The 22,405-nt window shown below is 44.9% G+C and overlaps 1 protein-coding gene across 2 annotated transcripts in view; it reads right to left on the bottom strand.

The window, feature by feature from the left end:
* Nucleotides 1-22,405, bottom strand: part of phrf1 (PHD and ring finger domains 1) — a 136,199-nt gene that overhangs the window by 45,236 nt on the left and 68,558 nt on the right. Inside the window, exons 7-13 of one of the 2 annotated variants that reach the window (XM_068046744.1) lie at nucleotides 19,220-19,311; nucleotides 13,616-13,794; nucleotides 10,246-10,384; nucleotides 9,417-9,550; nucleotides 9,144-9,331; nucleotides 8,491-8,622; nucleotides 2,335-2,492 (exon numbers count right to left, since the gene is read on the bottom strand). In XM_068046744.1, the coding sequence (XP_067902845.1) occupies nucleotides 2,335-2,492; nucleotides 8,491-8,622; nucleotides 9,144-9,331; nucleotides 9,417-9,550; nucleotides 10,246-10,384; nucleotides 13,616-13,794; nucleotides 19,220-19,311 (1,022 nt within the window). Of the gene's footprint in view, nucleotides 1-2,334; nucleotides 2,493-8,490; nucleotides 8,623-9,143; nucleotides 9,332-9,416; nucleotides 9,551-10,245; nucleotides 10,385-13,615; nucleotides 13,798-19,219; nucleotides 19,312-22,405 lie in introns of both variants that reach the window. The other variant, XM_068046743.1, reaches the window with a different exon arrangement.

The following is a 22,405-nucleotide window of genomic DNA, read 5'->3' as shown; positions in this document are numbered from 1 at the left end:
ATACTTCGGTTCTGTCTTCACAAAGGAGGACACAAATATCATACCAGAAATGTTGGGGAACACAGGGCTTAGTGAGAGAGAGGAACTGAAGGAAATCAGTATTAGTAGAGAAATGGTGTTGGGGAAATTGATGGGATTGAAGGCCGATAAATCCCCAGGGCCTGATGGTATGCATCCCAGAGTACTTAAGGAAGTGGCCCTAAATATAGTGGATGCATTGGTGGTCATCTTCCAAGATTCTATAGACTCTGGAACAGTTCCTACAGATTGGAGGGTAGCTAATGTAACCCCACTATTTAAAAAGGGAGATAGAGAGAAAGCAGGGAATTACAGACCAGTCAGCCTGACGTCGGTAGTGGGGAAAATTCTAGAGTCCATTATCAAAGATTTTATAGCAGAGCACTTGGAGAACAGTGGTCGAATCGGACAGAGTCAGTATGGATTTACGAAAGGGAAATCATGCTTGACAAATCGACTAGAATTCTTCGAGGATGTAACTAGTAGAGCTGATGAAGGGGAGCCAGTAGATGTGGTTTATTTAGACTTTCAGAAGGCTTTCGACAAAGTCCCACATAAGAGATTAGCATGTAAAATTAAAGTGCATGGGATTGGAGCTGACTGAATATTTCAGGCGATGGAAAGAAAATTGGTTGGCAGACAGGAAACAAAGAGTAGGGATAAATGGGTCTTTTTCCGAATGGCACAGTGACTAGTGGGGTACCGCAGGGATCGGTGCTAGGACCCCAGCTATTCACAATATACATTAATGATTTAGATGAGGGAACTAAATGTAATATCCCCAAATTTTTTTTTTTTTAAAGAGATACAGCACTGAAACAGGCCCTTCGGCCCACCGAGTCTGTGCCGACCATCAACCACCCATTTATACTAATCCCATATTCCTACCACATCCCCACCAGTCCCTATATTTCCCTACCACCTACCTATCCTAGGGGTAATTTATAATGGCCAATTTATCTATCAACCTGCAAGTCTTTGGCATGTGGGAGGAAACCGGAGCACCCGGAGGAAACCCACGCAGACACAGGGAGAACTTGTAAACTCCACACAGGCAGTACCCGGAATTGAACCCGGGTCGCTGGAGCTGTGAGGCTGCGGTGCTAACCACTGCGCCACTGTGCCGCCCATTTGCAGATGACACAAAACTGGGTGAGGAGGATGCAGAGAGGCTTCAGGGTGATTTAGACAAGTTGAGTGAGTGGGCTAATGCGTGGCAGATGCAGTATAATATGGATAAATGTGAGGTTATCCACTTTGGTTGCAAAAACAGGAAGGCAGATTATCTGAACAGCTATAAACTGAGAGAGGGGAATATGCAGCAAGACCTGGGTGTTCTCGTACACCAGTCACTGAAGGTAAGCGTGCAGGTGCAACAGGCGGTAAAAAAGGCAAATGGTATGTTGGCCTTCATAGCGAGAGGATTCGAGTACAGGAGCAGAGATGTCTTGCTGCAATTATACAGGGCCTTGGTGAGGCCACACCTAGAATATTGTGTGCAGTTTCGGTCTCCATATCTGAGGAAGGATGTTCTTGCTATAGAGGGAGTGCAGCGAAGGTTTACCAGACTGATTTCTGGGATGGTGGGACTGACGTATGAGGAGAGATTGAGTCATTCACTGGAATGGAGTTCAGAAGAGTGAGGGAGGAATCTCATAGAAACCTATTAAATTCTAACAGGACTTGACAGGGTAGAAGCAAGAAGGATATTCCCGATGGTGGAGGAGTCCAGAACCAGGGGTCATAGTCTAAGGATACGGGGTAAACCATTCAGGACTGAGATGAGGAGAAATTTCTTCACCCAGAGAGTGGTGAGCCTGTGGAATTCGCTACCACAGAAAGCAGTTGAGGCCAAAACATTGTATGTTTTCAAGAAGGAGTTAGATACAGCTCTTGCATCTAAAGAGATCAAAGGGTATGGGGCGAAAGCAGGAACAGGCTACTGAGTTGGATGATCAGCCATGATCATAATGAATGGCGGAGCAGGCTCGAAGGGCTGAATGGCCTACTCCTGCTCCTTTTTTCTATGTTTCTATGTAACAGAATTGAACTATATGGCTGGGACAGTGGGAGTAAGAAGAGAGAGAGAATAGGTAGCTATTCAAACAGGTTTTTCCAATAATTTGAAAGACATGACAACTGGCAGGTAATGTATGGAGATCATCTAAGTGTGGTAATGGAAAGCAATAAATCAGATAATTCGCAGGGACTATAAAGATCATGAAGGCAAAAAAGCAGAACAGCATTCTTCATTATAAACAGAAGTTAGCTTAAGACTTTAAGATAAATGACTTGGTGCTCTGTTTTAGAGAATACCTCGAACGTTAGGCTTCAGTGTTCCATCCCTATTGATCACAACATTGGAACTGTCCATCAGTAAGACATTCTGTCCAGCTAGGATACTTCCCAACACATCTGGTACAGATGTGGCTTCTGGTTCTGCCTCCTGAGCAACAGCTGGAAGTCTTCCATTCCTGTCACAAAGAAAAGATTACATCTCTGTTTAAACATGCCCTGCCACAGGACTCAGTTGGATGTAACCGTTTTACTGTCAGATCAGATGCAGAAAGTAGACAGGTTGTTTCGATTACAGTCTTAAGGCCCTTGGGAGACTTGTGTGGCAGCGCACATCTTCTAGAAGAACACAGGACAGTGCCATCACTGCCTGTCTACACAAACAGCCAAGTGTACAATACTGACAGGGGGTCCTTTCCTCAATAACTTCAATTAGACGCCAAGGTCCTCGGGTATGAACATGAGAATTAGGGTTGGGTTGACTGGGTCCTAAAACTCAGCAATTCAAGTCCAATGGCAACAATATGATCAATATGGTACATCATAAACTCAACTGATCACTAGAGACAGAGAACAAACAACTTCTAGCTGGAGCTATGACAGGTTTGGTAGAGTAAATAAGGAGCCTGTTTATACTGGCAGGAGGGTTGGTAGCCAGAGGACACAGATTTAAGATAATTGGCAAAACAAAACAGAAGGGAGATGAGGAAAAAAAAAACATTTACATAGTGAGTTATTGTGATCTGGAATGCACTTCCTGAAAGCAGATTCTATAACCTTCAAAAGGTAATTGGATAAATACCTGAAAAGGAAAAATTTTAAAGGGCTATGGGTAAAAAGCAGCAGCTTTTTCGGAAGCAGAGACAGTGCGAGCGAGTTATCAGCTGGGAAGATCAGTTTCAGCTTAAAGTAAATTACCTTTTGTTTCGGCGGACCAGGGGACTGCTGGGTAAGTAAAAACCTATATATTTGGGCAGTGGCTGAACCCGAGACACTACACGTGTAGTGTCTCCCACCCGCCTTCCTCCTCTAACCAAAAAAAAAAGGACTCTGGTGTGTTGATAAGGTAAGCTTTTTTATTTCTTCTGTACCGTGTGATTGGTTAAAAATTTACTTTCTTTTTTTGATTTATCTATTAATTGGTTATTTGAAAAAGACCATAGCAGAGAAGTATCAGAAAGTATTTAACTCATAAATTTATATAAAGTAATTAACTAAGCAGAGATGGCTGGGCAGGTGATGTGCTGTAGCTGAATGATGTGGGAGCTGGCTGACCCCATTGTGAACGGCAGCAAGTGTTGGTTGCTGGAAGAACTCCGGCTCAGAGTTGATGATCTGGAATCTGAGCTTCAAACACTGCGGCACATCCGGGAGGGGGAGAGTTACCTGGACGTTTTGTTTCAGGAGGCAGTCACACCTGGTAGATTAAGTCATTCAAATTCAGTTAGTGATCAGGGACAACAGGGTGTGATTGCAAGTGAGGCAGGTAGGGGGTTCCTGAGTTCAGGAGTGGAGGAGCCTCAGCCTTGCTCCCTGTGTGGATGAGGAAAAGGGCTGCGGGGAGGATGAGCCAACTGACCATGGCACCATGGTGCAGAAGGCCATTCAAGAGGAGGGAGCAAAAAGACAAGTGGTAGTTATAGGGGATTCTATAATTAGGGGGATAGATAGTATCCTTTGCAAGCGGATCGGGAGTCCCGCATGGTGTGTTGCCTGCCCGGTGCCAGGGTGCAGGACATCTCTGACCGGCTTGAAAGGATATTGGAGCGGGAGGGGGAGGATCCAGTTGTTGTGGTCCACGTTGGGACTAACGACATAGGCTAGGATGGAGGACCTGTTTGGGGATTATAAAGCACTAGGAACGAAATTAAGGAACAGGTCCTCGAGGGTCATAATCTCCGGATTACTGCCCAAGCCACGTGCAAATTGGCTTAGGGATAAGAATATTAGGGAAGTAAACACGTGGCTAAGGGAGTGGTGTGGGAAAGAGGGGTTCCATTTCATGGGGCATTGGCATCAGTTTTGGAACCGGGGGGATCTGTACCGATGGGACTGTCTCCACCTGAATGGATCTGGAACCAGTGTTCTAGCGAAACGGATAAATAGGGTGGTCTCTAGGACTTTAAACTAGTGACTCGGGGGGAAGGGAAAGGGAAAACGACAGGGAGTATGATGGTAAATAAAAAGGTAAGCAGCAGGTTAACATGTGTGCAGGAGGGTTTAAGTTCAAGGCAGACTATGAAAGAAGCAGAAAGGAAGGATAACTCAGGAGTTATTATTAGAGATGTTGGGAATCATGAGGGTAAGAAAGCTAGCATAAAGGCATTTTACCTGAATGCTCGTAGCATTCGTAACAAGGTTGATGAGTTAACGGCACAAATCATCGCGAATGAATATGATTTGGTAGCCATTACGGAGACATGGTTACAGGTTGGTCACGACTGGGAGTTAAATATCCAGGGGTACCAGACTATTCGGAAGGACAGACAGGAAGGTAAGGGAGGTGGTGTAGCTCTGATATTCAAGGACGACATCAGGGCGGTGCTGAGAGATGATATAGGTTCTATGGAGAATGAGGTTGAATCCATTTGGGTGGAAATTAGAAACTCTAAGAAGAAAAAGTCATTGATAGGCGTAGTCTATAGGCCACCAAATAATAACATCACATTGGGGCGGGCAATAAACAAAGAAATAACTAATGCCTGTAAAAATGGTACGGCAATTATCATGGGGGATTTTAATCTATATGTAGATTGGTCGAACCAGCTCAGTCAGGGTAGCCTTGAGGAGGAGTTCGTTGAGTGTATCCGTGATAGTTTTCTTGAACAGTATGTAATGGAACCGACGAGGGAGCAAGCTATCCTAGATCTAGTCCTGTGTAATGAGACAGGAATAATTAATAACCTCATAGTTAGGGATCCTCTTGGAAGGAGTGATCACAGTATGGTTGAATTTAGAATACAGATGGAGAGTGTGAAGATAAAATCCAATACCAGGGTCCTGCGCTTGAACAAGGGGGACTACAATAGAATGAGGGAGGACTTGGCTAAAGTAGATGGAAACAAAGATTTTATGGTGGGACAGTTGATGAGCAGTGGAGGACTTTCAAAGCAATTTTTCAAAGTGCTCAGCAAAAGTATATTCCAGTGAAAAGGAAGGACTGGAAGAAAAGGGGTAATCTGCCATGGGTGTTTAAGGAAATAAGGGAGGCTATCAAATTGAAAGAGAAGGCATACAAAGTGGCCAAAAACAGCATGAAACTAGAAGATTGGGAAAACTTTAAAGGTCAACAGAAAGCCACAAAAAGAGCTATAAAGAAAAGTAAGATAGAACATGAGAAAAAACTAGCACAGAATATAAAGACAGATAGCAAAAGTTTCTATAAATATATAAAACGAAAAAGAGTGGCTAAAGTAAACGTTGGTCCTTTAGAGGATGAGAAGGTGAATTTAGTTATGGGAGATGATGAAATGGCCGAGGCATTGAACAGGTATTTTGTATCGGTCTTCACAGTGGAGGACATTAATAACATGCCAGTAATTGACAAAGAGATGAACGTAGGTGAGGACCTGGAAACAATCATTATTACGGAAGAGGTAGTGTTGGGCAAGCTAATGGGGCTAAGGATTGATAAGTCTCCTGGCCCTGATGGAATGCATCCCAGGGTACTAAAAGAGATGGCGGGAGAAATAGCAGGTGCACTGGTGGTAATTTTCCAAAATTCGCTGGACTCTGGGGTAGTCCCAGCAGATTGGAAAACAGCAGATGTGACACCACTGTTTAAAAAGGGAGGTAGACAAAAGATGGGGAATTATAGACCGGTTAGCTTAACCTCTGTAGTGGGGAAGATGCTTGAGTCTATTATCAAGGAAGAAATAGCAGGGCATCTCGACAGAAATTGTCCCGTTGGGCAGACGCAGCATGGGTTCATGAAGGGCAGGTCATGCTTGACAAATCTTTTGGAATTCTATGATGACATTACGAGCAAGATGGACAATGGGGGCCCAGTGGATGTGGTGTACCTAGATTTCCAAAAGGCCTTCGACAAGGTGCCGCACAAGAGGCTGCTGCATAAGATAAGGATGCATGGCGTTAGGGGTAAAGTATTAGCATGGATAGAGAATTGGTTGACTAACAGGAAGCAGAGAGTGGGGATAAACGAGTGCTATTCTGGTTGGCAATCAGTCACTAGTGGTGTGCCTCAGGGATCGGTGTTGGGACCGCAATTATTTACAATTTATATAGATGATTTGGAGTTGGGGACCACGTGTAGGGTGTCAAAGTTTGCAGATGACACTAAGATGAGTGGCAGAGCAAAGTGTGCAGATGACTGTGAAACTTTGCAGAGGAACATAGATACATTGAGTGAGTGGGCAAAGGTCTGGCAGATGGAATACAATGTTAATAAATGTGAAGTCATTCATTTCGGTAGGAGTAACAGGAAAAAGGATTATTACTTGAATGGTAAAAAGTTGCAGCATTCTGCTATGCAGAGGGACCTAGGTGTCCTTGTGCATGAATTGCAGAAGGTTGGTCTGCAGGTACAGCAAGTAATTAGGAAGGCAAATGGAATTTTGTCCTTCATTGCTAAAGGGATTGAGTTTAAAAGCAGAGAGGTTATGTTGCAGCTGTATAAGGTACTGGTGAGGCCGCACCTGGAGTACTGTGTGCAGTTTTGGTCTCCTTACTTGAGAAAGGATGTACTGGCACTGGAGAGGGTGCAGAGGAGGTTCACTAGGTTGATTCCGGAGTTGAGGGGGTTTGGCTTATGAGGAGAGACTGAGTAGATTGGGATTATATTCATTGGAATTCAGAAGAATGAGGGGGGATCTTATAGAAACATATAAAATCATAAAGGGAATAGATAAGATACAAGTAGAGAGGATGTTTCCACTGGCAGGTGAAGCTAGGACAAGAGGGCATAGCCTCAAGATTAGAGGGAGCAGATTTAGGACTGAATTAAGAAGGAACTTCTTCACCCAGAGGGTTGTTAATCTATGGAATTCCTTGCCCAGTGAAGTAGTTGACGCTTCTTCAGTAAATGTTTTTAAAGCTAAGGTAGATATCTTTTTGAACAATAAAGGAATTAAGGGATACGGTGAGAGCGCGGGTAAGTGGATCTGAGTCCACGAAAAGATCAGCCATGATCTTATTGAATGGCGGAGCAGGCTCGAGGGGCCGGACGGCCTACTCCTGCTCCTAGTTCTTATGATCTTATGAAAGAGCAGGGGGGGAGTGGCACTAATTGGATAGCATTTTCAAAGTGCACAGGCAACTTCCTGTGCTGTATCATTCTGCAATATTAAAATTAAGTGTCTATTTTGCTAGGATCCACTGCCAGTAATGAAACTCTACACCAGGAGCCTAGAGTCAACATTTGTCTTTGGATTTAAATCCCTAGATACAATATTATTAAAATATGAGGGGCCGAGATAGAGTGGATCGGAAGAAGGTATTTCCATTAGCAAAGATGTCAATAACTGGGGGCACAGATTTAAAGTAATTGGCAGAAGGATTAGAAGGAAGTTGAGGAGAATTTTTTTCACCCTGAGTGTGATGGGGATCAGAAACTCACTGCCTGAAAGGGTGGTAGAGGCAGAAACACTCTTCACAATTAAAAGACACTTGGATATGCACTTGAGGTGCTGTAACCTACAGGATTACCGGCCAACAGCTGGAAGGTGGGATTAAACCGCATAGCTGTTTTTTAGCCAGCAAGGTCACTGTGTAAGTGATACAACTTGACGAGATAAATCTCAGGATCCCGACGGAAATGGAAGGAGAAACAGCAAAGCCCTAGAATGTATAAGCCGGGTCTATTGAGGGCAGATGTGAGCTGGAGGATTGGAGAATAGCCAATATAAATCAAACAGGGAGACAGGGTTAATTCAGATATCACAGGCCAGTTAGCTTAACATCTGCAGCAGGAAATTTTTTTGGGATCATTAACTAAAGATGAAATTACTCAATATCGAAAACAAAAAGAAAATAATTAGAAACAGCAAACACTGATTTTAGAAAGAGAGATGGTGCTTGACAAACTCTACCACGCTGAGGGGCAACGACGAGTGTTAAAGTGGGGGGGGGGAATAAAATAGATCTTTTAACATTTCTACTGTGAATGGCCCATAAACAAACCTCCAATCACAGTAACAACTCACCAATGGCATTTCCTACCTTGAGATTTTCACAGAGATGGGTCGGGCTACTGGCCGGTGAGATCGCAGAGCTGAGCGGGAAAGAATTCTTCTCTTGTTGCTAAGAGGGGACCCAAGACCTGAAGATTCCCCGTACAAAGGTTCAGCAGCACTAAAAAATAACAATTATTTCTACATCATTTCATTTTCTCACAAAGCCGAAAACATTGGTAATTTTACATTCAAATGATATCTGAAATTATACAGCCCCTCAAGCTTGCTCTGCCATTCAATATGATCATGGCTTTTGCCTCAACCCCACTTTCCTATCCATTTCCCATATCCCTTGATTCCCTGAGAGACCACAAAACTGTCTATCTCAGCCTTAAATATGCTCAATGATGGAGCATCCATAACCCTCTGGGGTAGACAATCCTCCACCAGCACAACCATCTACAAATTCCTCCTCCTCGCGTACATATCCATCATGGCCTCATCCCTGCCCTATCTCTTCATCAGCCTGAGACCAAGCCTCCACAAATTTCCTAAACTTCCTCTGCTCCACTTCCAAAGGCAGAGCCTTCAGCCCTCCTGGCTGTGCTCTGGGGAACTCTCCCTAAGGTGTTAGCCTAGGTTTTGTGCTCGATTCTCTTGGGAAGCATGTTAGAAGATTCACATCAATGGTAAACTAACCTTTCAAATGGATCCAGGTCATTTGGATCACCATACACAGATAATGAAGCCGCTCCAATATCTGTTCGCATAGTCCTCAGGGACGGCTCCAGTGGCCTGTACACGGAGGGAACTGAAATCCCATTTACAGGTTTACCGAGACCAAGGCTCTTTGCAATGCGTGAACGTGCTGTGAAACTCAGCTTAATCTATTTAAAAACACAAAAATGTCACCCAGATATTTGACTGGAAACTCAGAATTACAGTACAGAACAGCAGCAATGTGTCTCTCACCGCCTTCTTCTTTCCCTTCCTTCTCTTCACTCTTCTCCTGCGTCTCCTTGTAGGCTTTCCGCTGACCTTAGTTCCAGATGCCAGGCTGCTTTTGCTGTAAGGTTTCTGCGTTCTGACTCTTTTCCTCTTTTTACCTGGAGAGACCCCAGCAAGATCACATCACAAGTCGGCACATTCAGCCGGCGTGAGTGATTACTAAATGGCTACAAATTACAATCTTCACACCAAATTCCATTCTGTGTTGTAGAAATGTAGGATAGGCCCGCTTAAAACACCCCTTTTCACGCCCAGTTCTTGGTCCCTACCGCCTTCCCCCCAACCCATGCGAGGTTATCAACACTGATGAGCTACGAGGAAAGATTAAAGAATCTGAGCTTCACTGGCTCGTAAGAGGGTAACTAAGAGAAGACCTCAGCGAAATATCTAAAATATTAAAATGATATGAATGATGATCTTGGAAATAATAACCTGGTTAATGTCAAGAAAGTCAGAGGAAATAAATGAAAATTAGAGAAAAATAAATTTGCACGAGCATGAAATGTTTGGAACAATCTATTGTTGGACTGGCTGGGCCACAGTCTGTTTCTGTGCTTTGTTTTCTATGCAATATTGATACGAAGTAATCAAATCAAGAACTCAGTTTATTCAAAGTAAAATAAAGTGGCAGCTATTATACAAAAGGGATGGGCACGTTTAATGGGGGGGGAGATGAAGAGATGGGCTATGATGGGTGAATTATTGCTCGATGGGGACAGGAATCTTTAAGTACAAGAGGGACTGGCTTTTTTTAATCCCTGACTTTTACATGCATAAAGCTAGTCGCTATTACCTGTTCTTTTTCTACATTTCTTTGTGCTTCGGGCTCGTGGAGTGAGGGGCCGATGATACACGGCTGTATTTAAGCCTGCGACAACTGTCTCAATAGTTTCATCTAGCAAGCTTGCATTCATCAGGTACTGCGGTACATGCTGCAGATAAAAAAACCAGCACAGGTTACAAAACAGGTCTCCTTGCACCCCTTTATAATCTTATTTTGTACCTGTCAGTGCATTCCAGTTGTAATCAAATTCCTTCCTGTCATCGTTTTCTTTTTGGTATGACACAATGCAGAGACTGACAAAGAACATGAATTAAAACAAGAAATGCTGGAATCACTCAGCAGGTCTGGCAGCATCTGTGGAAAGAGAAGCAGAGTTAACGTTTCGGGTCAGTGACCCTTCTTCGGAACGGTTCCGAAGAAGGGTCACTGACCCGAAACGTTAACTCTGCTTCTCTTTCCACAGATGCTGCCAGACCTGCTGAGTGATTCCAGCATTTCTTGTTTTTGTTTCAGATTTCCAGTATCCGCAGTATTTTGCTTTTAAAGAACATGAATTGCTTGTTGCTTCCATGATACTCAGACACATATGGTAACCCTAATGGGTTTAAGCAAAAATGCAGAAGCTGAGAACAACTTGATGCAAATCATGCTTTGGCCCTCAAATAATGCCACTGCCACCACCTGCAAGTTCCCCATCCTGACTTGGAACTATATCGCCATTCCTTCACTGTCGCTGGGTCAAAATCCTGGAACTCCCATCCAAACAGCACTGTTAGTGTACCTACACCCCAAGGACTGCAGCAGTTCAAGAAGGCAGCTCACCACCATCTTCTCAAGGGCAATTAGGGATGGGCAATAAATGCTGTCCTAGCCAGCACATCTACATGCCATGAATGAATAAAAAACGCACCGAGAGAATAAAATAGTTCTAAGTAAATAAGAGCAACATCCACAAGCCTGCACTCACCTTGAGGAGTAAATGTGGGTTGGAGAATCGAGGCTACAGAACACTGAACTGCCCTTCCCTTCCCTGGATTTACCCTGGGATGTCTGTGATAATACTCCGATGGGGTGAAATCATGTGATTAGTGTGTGTGAAGCCCATTGTTCAGTGAGTTAACTGGGCTGTGTGGGTGAGTTGGATTCAGTGGGGAAATGATCCATATGATCCCGTGTCATAGAGCAGGAAAATCACTAGAGCTAGCCAATTAGTTGATGAAGGCATGATGATTAAGGTCACCAGAGGGGGAAAGATCCAGTGATCGCACGCCTGAGTAGCGCTTACAACAAGCTCCACATGGTTGTCTAGAGACAGTAGCGTCAGGAACAGGATATTGCAGCAATGATCACTCCCCAGGCTCACTTATGAAGAGGAGTCATTGACATGGCCCAGCCTGAGTCTCTGCCGTTAGTAAACTGAACCCAAACACAAAGAAAATAAATTACCAACTCACATGGAATTCACGAAATGCTGCAATGCCAGGATGTGATTTCTGGGGCATGGAGAATTTTAAGAACTGTCACTATCTAAAAGGATTTATAAACATGACTAAAGATGCTACAACTATATTAAGACATCCAGGTTAATTTATAAAAGGCATCTAGTACAAAAGCCCAAATTTTGCAGCAGTAATGACAGTTTCATTGCTAGTGTTCACCATCATTACTCTTCTGAAACGGATAACAACTTCCAAAGTCTACATATGCACCAAACACAGAAACCCAGAAGTTGCTGGCAGCGATTCCACACTTCTCCATAGGGTGTGCTGTTGAAGTCTTCGCAGACTGCAACCAATTAGAAATCATGAACTGATGTGAACTTCCCCTTTTACGCTGTAATATCATTGCTTAAAAATGCCCCAAAATATCACGCTTTGTTAATGAGGTGCAACTGAGTTTTTAATGGAGTACGAAGTAATATCTTCTTCTTCTTTGGCCTCCTTATCTCGAGAGACAATGGGTAAGCGCCTGAAGGTGGTCAGTGGTGTGTGAAGCAGCGCCTGGAGTGGCTATAAAGGCCAATTCTAGAGTGACAGACTCTTCCACAGGTGCTGCAGATAAAATTGGTTGTCAGGGCTGTTACACAGTTGGCTCTCTCCTTGCGCTTCTGTCTTTTTTCCTGCCAACTGCTAAGTCTCTTTGACTCGCCACACTTTAGCCCCGCCTTTATGGCTGCCCGCCAGCTCTAGTAAACGCTGGCAACTGACTCCCACGACTTGTGATCAATCTCACAGGACTTCATGTCGCGTTTGCAGACCTCTTTAAAGCGGAGACATGGACGGCCGGTGGGTCTGATACCAGTGGCGAGCTCGCTGTACAATGTGTCTTTGGGGATCCTGCCATCTTCCATGCGGCTCACATGGCCAAGCCATCTCAAGCGCCGCTGACTCAGTAGTGTGCATAAGCTGGGGATGTTGGCCGCCTCGAGGACTAAGTAATAACTACTGAAGAAATAAACTTTTCCATTCTGATAAAAATTCCATGTTTTAATATAATTTTTTTTTAATGTTATGCTATTTCAGCTTCTAATGTGTATGCCCAATCTTCACTTTGCCCTCCAGAAAATGTAATTAAAAATTAATTGGGGGTGGCACAGTGGCCAGCACCGCAACCTCACAGCTCCAGGGACCCGGGTTCAATTCTGGGTACTGCCTGTGAGGAGTTTGCAAGTTCTCCCTGTGACCGCGTGGGTTTTCGCCGGGTTTTCCGGTTTCCTCCCACCGCCAAAGACTTGCAGGTGATAGGTAAATTGGCCATTGTAAATTGCCCCGAGTGTCGGTAGGTGGTAGGGAATATGGGATTACTGTAGGGTTAGTATAAATGGGTGGTTCTTGGTCGGCACAGACTCGGTGGGCCGAAGGGCCTGTTTCAGTGCTGTATCTCTAAATTAATAAATAAAATAAAAATGAAGGATGATCAGTACAATTTACTTCCCAATTTACGGTAAGTGAGAATACTTCAAATTGATTGGTTGCTTACCCTGTTTGATGGCATTATTGTTGCTGGATGCCTGGCAATCCCCTTAACTTGGCACCAGATTCAAACATCAGGAAAGGAGAAATCCACGCCACAGAGATTGCTAGATCTTTGTGGGCAGCTTTCTTTGACGTCAGAGGCAAGTGCCACCGCTGATCGCAAAATCCAGGCCATTGATTCACAAAATCTATAATTTCTCTAAGATATAATTATAGGAGTTTCCGGGTTACAAGAACACCCAGTTACAGCACACTTAAAACAGTTTTACAGGAGCTCAGACATGGACATACCCTGGAAGTACATTTGAAAACATCACTGCATTGTGTCCGCTGTGCTGTCCTAACTTCGTATCATACAGGTTTATTGCTGAACTATTAGTTTTGTAATGTGAAATTCAGCATACCCCAATTTGATGTGCGTGGGTAATCCTGTTCCTGTTTACATTTGCCCGAACCCTTTCACTCTGACGAGTCCTTGCTATAGCACGAGTTCTTCTGGCAGTTGGGCGCAACCGGGAAGTAGTGGGTTCTTGCGGTGCATCAGCAACAAGGAAGGCAACCTCTTCATCATCGATCTCCTCAACTGCTGCAATCAGAGGCAAATGGAATCAGCTATTATTCATACAATGCCCTTTCTGATGAGCTTTACCCCGCTCAGAGTCTTAGTTTGGAGTAAGGAACAGTCTAGCTAATTGTTCCTTAGCACACTGCACTGGGAGACCCATTACTCTGGCAAACTTCAACTTATGGGATACAATGAGGTCCAAGGGCAATGGTCAGTTAATTGGGATACAAACTAGCAACTTGTATTTATATAGCACCTTGAACATAGTACCACATCTAGGATACAAAGTATACGCTACCTTTGTCCATCACAAATCCCACGCAAAAATCCAATCCAGCATAAATCAACTCATGAACTCTTCACTAATACCGCTGAGTGTGTCACAACATTTGATTTCCAAATACATTTAAAAGCCCTGTGTCTAAAAGGTTACATAGACTAGGCTTGTATTCCCTTGAATATAGAAGAATAAAGGGTGACTGAATTGAGTTTTTAAGATGATTAAAGGATTTGATGGGGTAGAGTGGTTGGGGTAGAGTGGTTGGGGTAGTGGCGGGACTCCAGAACAAGGGGCATAATCTTAAAATCAGAGCTAGGCCTTTCATGGGTGAAATCAGGAAGCAATTCTTCACACAAAGACTAGTGGGAATCTGACTCAACCATCCAGAAAGCTTTTGAGGCTGGGAGTCAACTGAACATGTCAAAACTGAGATTGATTGATAAATTAAGTTAAGACATCTATCAGGCATGATCTTATTGAATGCACGAACAGGCTCAAGAGGCTGAAACGTTTACTCCTGTGTTCTCGTGTATCTGTAATGGAAAGCCCATTAGAAAAGCACCTCCATTTAACGGTTATGCTTGTAAGTGGCTATCATTATGGGGTCCAGAGAATTCACCCCATAATGTGGCTGCCACTGACTTTTAGTAGTGTCAGCCGTGGCTCAGAGGGTAGCACTCTTGCCTCTGAGGCAGAACAAAGAACAGTACAGCACAGGAACAGGCCATTTGGCCCTCCAAGCCTTCGCCGAGCTTGATGCCTGCCTAAACTAAAACCTTCTGCACTTCCGGGGTCCGTATCCCTCTATTCCCATCCTATTCATGTATTTGTCAAGATGCCTCTTAAACGTCTCTATCGTACCTGCTTCCACCACCTACCCCGGCAGCAAGTTCCAGGCACTCACCACCCTCTGTGTAAAGAAGTTGCCTCGCACATCCCCTCTAAACTTTGCCCCTCTCCCCTTAAACCTATGTCCCCTAGTAACTGACTCTTCCACCCTGGGAAAAAACTTCTGACTATCCACTCTGTCCATGCCGCTCATAACTTTGTAAACCTCTATCATGTCACCCCTCCACCTCCGTCGTTCCAGTGAAAACAATCCGAGTTTATCCAACCTCTCCTCATAGCTAATGCCCTCCAGACAAGGCAACATCCTGGTAAACCTCTTCTGTACCCTCTCCAAAGCCTCCTCATCCTTCTGGTAGTGTGGCGACCAGAATTGCACGCAATATTCTAAGTGTGGCCTAACTAAAGTTCTGTACAGCTGCAGCATGACTTGCCAATTTTTATACTCGATGCCCCGACCGATGAAGGCAAGCATGCCGTATGCCTTCTTGACTACCATCCACCTGCGTTGCCACTTTCAGTGACCTGTGGACCTGTACGCCCAGATCTCTCTGCCTGTCAATACTCCTAAGGGTTCTGCCATTTACTCTATACTTCCCACCTGCATTAGATCTTCCAAAATGCATTACCTCACATTTGTCCGGATTAAACTCCATCTGCCATTTCTCCACCCAAGTCTCCAACCGATCTATATCCTGCTGTATCCTCTGACAATCCTCATCACTGTCCGCAACCCCACCAACCTTTGTGTCGTCCGCAAACTTACTAATCAGACCAGCTACATTTACCTTCAAATCATTTATATATACTACAAACAGCAAAGGTCCCAGCACTGATCCCTGCGGAACACCACTAGTCACATCCCTCCATTCAGAAAAACACCCTTCCACTGCTACCCTCTGTCTTCTATGAGCGAGCCAGTTCTGTATCCATCTTGCCAGCTCACCTCTGATCCCATGTGACTTCACCTTTTGTATCAGTCTGCCATGAGGGACCTTGTCAAAGGCTTTACTGAAGTCCAGACAGATAACATCCACTGCCCTTCCTTCATCAATCATCTTCGTCACTTCCTCAAAAAACTCAATCAAATTAGTGAGACACGACCTCCCCTTCACAAAACCATGCTGCCTCTCGCTAATAAGTCCATTTGTTTCCAAATGGGAGTAAATCCTGTCCCGAAGAATCCTCTCTAATAATTTCCCTACCACCGACGTAAGGCTCACCGGCCTAGAATTTCCTGGACTATCCTTGCTACACTTCTTAAACAAAGGAACAACATTGGCTATTCTCCAGTCCTCTGGGACCTCACCTGTAGCCAATGAGGATGCAAAGACTTTAGTCAAGGCCCCAGCAATTTCTTCCCTTGCCTCCCTCAGTATTCTGGGGTAGATCCCATCAGGCCCTGGGGACTTATCGACCTTAATGCTTTGCAAGACACCCAAAACCTCCTCCTTTTTGATAATGAGATGACTGAGACTATCTACACTCCCTTCCCTAGGCTCATCATCCACCAAGTCCTTCTCCTTGGTGAATACTGAAGCAAAGTACTCATTTAGTAACCTCACCCATTTCCTCTGGCTCCACACATAGATTCCCTTCTCTGTCCTTGAGTGGGCCAACCCTTTCCCTGGTTACCCTCTTGCTCTTTATATACGTATAAAAAGCCTTGGGATTTTCCTTAATCCTGTTTGCCAATGACTTCTCATAACCCCCTTTAGCCCTCCTGACCCCTTGCTTAAGTTCCTTCCTACTGTCTTTATATTCCTCAAGGGATTCGTCTGTTCCTAGCCTTCTGGCCTTATGAATGCTTCCTTTTTCTTTTTGATGAGGCTCACAATATCCCGCATTATCCAAGCTTCCCGAAACTTGCCAAACTTATCCTTCTTCCTCACAGGAACATGCTGGTCCTGGATTCTAATCAACATACATTTGAAAGACTCCCACATGTCAGATGTTGATTTACCCTCAAACAGCCGCCCCCAATCTAAATTCTTCAGTTCCTGCCTAATATTGTTATAATTAGCCTTCCCCCAATTTAGCACCTTCACCCGAGGACTACTCTTATCCTTATCCACAAGTACCTTAAAACTTATGGAATTATGGTCACTGTTCCCGAAATGCTCCCCCACTGAAACTTCGACCACCTGGCCGGGCTCATTCCCCAATACCAGGTCCAGTACGGCCCCATCCCTAGTTGGACTATCTACGTATTGTTTCAAGAAGCCCTCCTGGATGCTCCTTACAAATTCTGCCCCATCCAAGCCCCTAGCACTAAGTGAGTCCCAGTCAATATAGGGGAAGTTAAAATCACCCACCACTACAACCCTGTTACCTTTACATCTTTCCAAAATCTGTCTACATATCTGCTCCTCTACCTCCCGCTGGCTGTTGGGAGGCCTGTAGTAAACCCACAACATCGTGACTGCACCCTTCCTTTTCCTGAGCTCCACCCATATTGCCTCGCTGCATGACCCCTCCGAGGTGTCCTCCCGCAGTACAGCTTCCCGAAACTCCTTAACCAGTAATGCAACTCCCCCACCCCTTTTACATCCCCCTCTATCCCGCCTGAAGCTTCTAAATCCTGGAACATTTAGCTGCCAATCCTGTCCTTCCCTCAACCAAGTCTCTGTATTAGCAACAACATCATAGTTCCAAGTACTAATCCAAGCTCTAAGTTCATCTGCCTTACCTGTTATACTTCTTGCATTGAAACAAATGCACTTCAGACCACCAGTCCCGCTGTGCTCCACAACATCTCCCTGCCTGCTCTTCCTCTTAGTCTTACTGGCCTTATTTACTAGTTCCCCCTCATTTATTTCACTTGCTGTCCTACTGCTCTGGTTCCCACCCCCCTGCCACACTAGTTTAAACCCTCCCGAGTGACGCTAGCAAACCTTGCAGCCAGGATATTTGTGCCCCTCCAGTTTAGATGCAACCCGTCCTTCTTGTACAGGTCCCATCTGTCCCTGAAGAGATCCCAATGGTCCAGATATCTGAAACCCTCCCTCTACACCAGCTGTTCAGCCACGTGTTTAGCTGCACTATCCTCCTGTTTCTAGCCTCACTGGCACGTGGCACAGGGAGTAATCCAGAGATTACAACCCTAGAGGTCCTGTCTTTAACTTTCTACCTAACTCCCTAAACTCCCCCTGCAGGACCTCATCACTCTTCCTGTCTATGTTGTTGGTACCAATGTGTACCACAACCTCTGGCTGTTCACCCTCCCCCTTCAGAATGCCATGGGTTCAAGCCCAACATCAGAGACTTGAGCACAAAATTCTAGGATGACATTCCAGTGCAGCACTAAGGGAGTGCTGCACTGTCTGAGGTGCTGGCTTTCAGACACGGACATTAAACTGAGGCCCCATCTGCTGGCTGTAAATGAACTTACAGCACTTTTCAAGGAGCAGGGCAATTCTACCCAGTGACTTAACCAATATTTATCACTCAACCAACATCAGTGGAATAGATTATCCAGTCAGTTATCTCCATGTGGTGCTTACATTGGCTGCTGTGTTTCCCTGCTCCTTCAGAAATACTTAACTGGCTGTGAAACACTTTGGGATGTTCTGTGCTGAAAGGAGCGACATTACTGTAAGTTCTAAAACAGCAGCATAGCTACATATGGTACAGTAGATGTTAATACCATAAAAAGGGTTAGATTTGCGTGCAATTGCAGACTCTGGCTACTGCCAATTGCTGCGGGGCAGCATAAATTTGTTTTCAGCCAGCTGCCATGTTGATAAAGCTAATTGGCAAAATTTCGAAGTAAAATTAAAATCTTTTACAATTGTGTTTTGGTTGCTGACTGCTTCCCAGGACTTGCTATCATACCCTCCTCCATTTCTCCTTGCAACCTCAAACAATGCTTCATCCCACAGGCCTCTCCCAGCTGCCTGCAGCCCAACTGTTGTCCCTGGGAGCACGACCCACTGCCGCTAGATAGAGTACCCCACCCCTGTCAGGCTGCCCACTTGCCAGGCTCTGCCACTGCTAGCCATCCACCCTTCCAAGCTCTGTGACCACTGGGCTTCTCCACTGACCACCCAACATTACAGGCTGTTGGACCATTCATTTCCTTGGCTGAACACCCACCCACTCACTCAGCTCCCACCAGCAAAATGGTGGAACTTGAACTCCCAGCCTCTGGGTTGCTGGTCCAGCACCATATTCAGTCCAATACTGTATGTATGTATATATATATATATTATGTGCACGTATTACACACAAAACTCAGCAAACAAGCTTAAGATATTTAAAAAGGCATTCCCCCACCACCCCCCAACCAATATAAACCATATGGCTATTGTTATTTACCATCTGTGGGATTGTTAACAGCACATTCTGGACAAAACCATTCTTCTACTGGAACAGTATGAAGGGCGGGAGTGAGACAGTCCAAGTGATATCTAAAACAAAATGGTGAAAGTTTGAATCAGCAAAAATACTCAACACAAAACAGTAAAAGGTGAAGCATGCAGAAAGGCAGAACTTTAAAGAACAGTGGAATTAAAAAATAAGCACCAAATACTTTCCAACAAGCTTGTAACTTCACATACAGAACTTGTTTCCTTCAATTTGAAGGAACTGTTATTATTTATAAAACTCATTGGGGGCCTCCAAGGGAAGTAACATAGTACTGGACCGACATGTGATTGCGAAGTCCACACAGCAAGAATTAAAAAGTGATAAAGGGGCAATCTGCAGTCTGACTTGGACAAATATCGCCATTCCTTCACCATTGCTGGATCAAAATCCTGGAACTTCCTCCAGAACAGCACAGTGGGAGCACCTTCACCACACAGACTGCAGCGGTTCGAAAAGGCGGCTCACCACCACCTTCTCAAGGGCAATTAAGGATGGGCAATAAAAGTGACATTCACATCCTACGAATGAATTTTACAAAATACATGGTTTAAGCTTAACTGGCAGCATTTAACAGATGGTCCTTTTTTTTATTCGTTTATGGGGATGTGGGCGTCGCTGGCAAAGCCAGCATTTATTGCCCATCCCTGACGCCCATGAGAAGGCGGTGGTGAGCTGCCTTCTTGAACCCCTGCAGTCCACGTGGGGTAGGTACACCCACAGTGCTGTTAGGAAGGGAGTTCCAGGATTTTGACTCAGCGACAGTGAAGGAACGGCGATATAGTTCCAAGTCAGGATGGTGTGTGACTTGCAGGGGAATTTGCAGGTGGTGGTGTTCCCATGCATTTGCTGCCCTTGTCCTTCTAGGTGGTAGAGATCACGGGTTTGGAAGGTGCTGTCGAAGGAGCCATGGTGCGTTGCTGCGGTGCATCTTGTAGATGGTATACACTGCTGCCACTGTGCGTCGGTGGTGGAGGGAGTGAATGTTTGTAGATGGGGTGCCAATCAACCGGGCTGCTTTGTCCTAGATGGTGTCGAGCTTCTTGAGTGTTGTTGGAGCGGCACCTATCCAGGCAAGTGGAGAGTATTCCATCACGCTCCTGACTTGTGCCTTGTAGATGGTGGACAGGCTTTGGGGAGTCAGGAGGTGAGTTACTCACCACAGGATTCCTAGCCTCTGACCTGCTCTTGTAGCCATGGTATTTATATGGCTACACCAGTTCAGTTTCTGCTCAATGGTAACCCCCAGGATGTTGATAGTGGGGGATTCAGCAATCGTAATGCCATTGAATGTCAAGGGGAGATGGTTAGATTCTCTCTCATTGGAAATGGTCATTGCCTGGCACTTGTGTGGCGCAAACGTTACTTGCCACTTACCAGTCCAAGCCTGGATATTGTCCAGGTCTTGCTGCATTTATACATGGACTGCTTCAGTATCTGAGGAGTCACGAATGATGCTGAACATTGTGCAATCATCAGAGAACATCCCCTCTTCTGACCTTATGATTGAAGGAAGGTCATTGATGAACCAGCTGCAGATGGTTGGGCCTAGGACACTACCCTGAGGAACTCCTGCAGTGATGTCCTGGAGCTCAGATGATTGACTTCCAACAACCACAACCATCTTCCTTTGTGCTAGGTATGACTCCAACCAGCGGAGAGTTTTCTCCCTGATTCCCATTGACTCCAGTTTTGCTAGGGCTCCTCGGATGCCATACTCGGTCAAATGCTGCCTTGATATCAAAGACAGTCACTCTCACCTCACCTCTGGAGTTCAGCTTTTTGTCCATGTTTGGACCAAGGCTGTAATGAGGTCAGGAGCTGAGTGGCCCTGGCGGAACCCAAACTGAGCATCACTGAGCAGGTTATCGCTAAGCAAGTGCCTCTTGACAGCATTGTCGACGACACCTTCCATCACTTTACTGATGATCTAGAGTAGACTGATGGGGCGTTAATTGGACAGGTTGGATTTGTCCTGCTTTTTGTGTACAGGACATACCTGGGCAATTTTCCACATTGCCGGGTAGATGCCAGTGTTGTAGCTGTACTGCAATAGCTTGGTTAGGGGCGCAGCAAGTTCTGGAGCACAGGTCTGCAGTGCCATTGCCGTAATCATGAGGGACAAAGTATTTGACAAACTAATGGGACTAAAGGCAGACAAGTCGCCAGGACTTGATGGCCTGCATCCAAAGGTTTTAAAGGAAGTGGCTGCAGAGATAGTGGAGGCATTGGTCGAAATATTACAGAACTCACTGGATTCCGGGAGGGTCCCAGTGGATTGGAAAACCGCTAATGTGACGCCCCTGTTCAGGAAGGGAGGGAGACAAAAAGCAGGAAACTATAGGCAAATCAGTCCACCATCGGTCGTTAGGAAAAAGTCCATTATTAAGGAAGAAATAGCAGAACATTTAGAAAAGCTTAACGCAATCAGAGTCAACATGGTTTTGTGAAAGAGAAATCATGTTTGACAAATTTGCTAGAGTTCTTTGAGGATATAACAAGCACAGTTGATAAAGGGGAACCAGATGTTGTGTATTTGGATTTCCAGAAAGCATTCGATAAAGTGCCACATAAAAGATTATTGCACAAGATAGGAGCTCACGGTATTGGGGGTAATGTATTAGCATGGATTGAGGATTGGTTAACTTACAGAAGAGAGACGGGATTAATGGATCTTTTTCAGGTTGGAAAGACGTTAACTAGCGAAGTGCCACAAGGATCAGTCCTAGGGCCTCAACTATTTATAATCTATATTGGAGGAGGGGGCAGAGTGTAATATATCCAAATTTGCTGACGATACAAAAATAGGTGGGAGGGCATGTTGTGATGAGGACATAGAATCTGCAAAGGGATATAGATAGGTTGAGAGAGTGGGCAAAAACTTGGCAGATGGAGTTTAATGTAGGCAAGTGTGGGGTCATGCACTTTGGTAGGAAGAATCAAAAGGCAGGCTATTATTTAAATGGAGACTAAAAAAAAGCAACACAGTGGGATCTGGGTGTTCTTGTGCATGAAATACAAAAAGTTAGCATGCAGGTGCAGCATGTAATTAAGAAGGAAAATGGAATTTTGGCCTTTATTGCTAGGGGATTGGAGTTTAAAAATAGGGAAGTCTTGTTACAACTGCACAGGGTGTTG

The sequence above is a fragment of the Heterodontus francisci genome, chromosome 14 (assembly GCF_036365525.1).
Source record: "Heterodontus francisci isolate sHetFra1 chromosome 14, sHetFra1.hap1, whole genome shotgun sequence".
In the NCBI taxonomy this organism is placed as follows: Eukaryota; Metazoa; Chordata; class Chondrichthyes; order Heterodontiformes; family Heterodontidae; genus Heterodontus; species Heterodontus francisci.
This window is presented reverse-complemented; position numbering and strand designations above follow the sequence as displayed.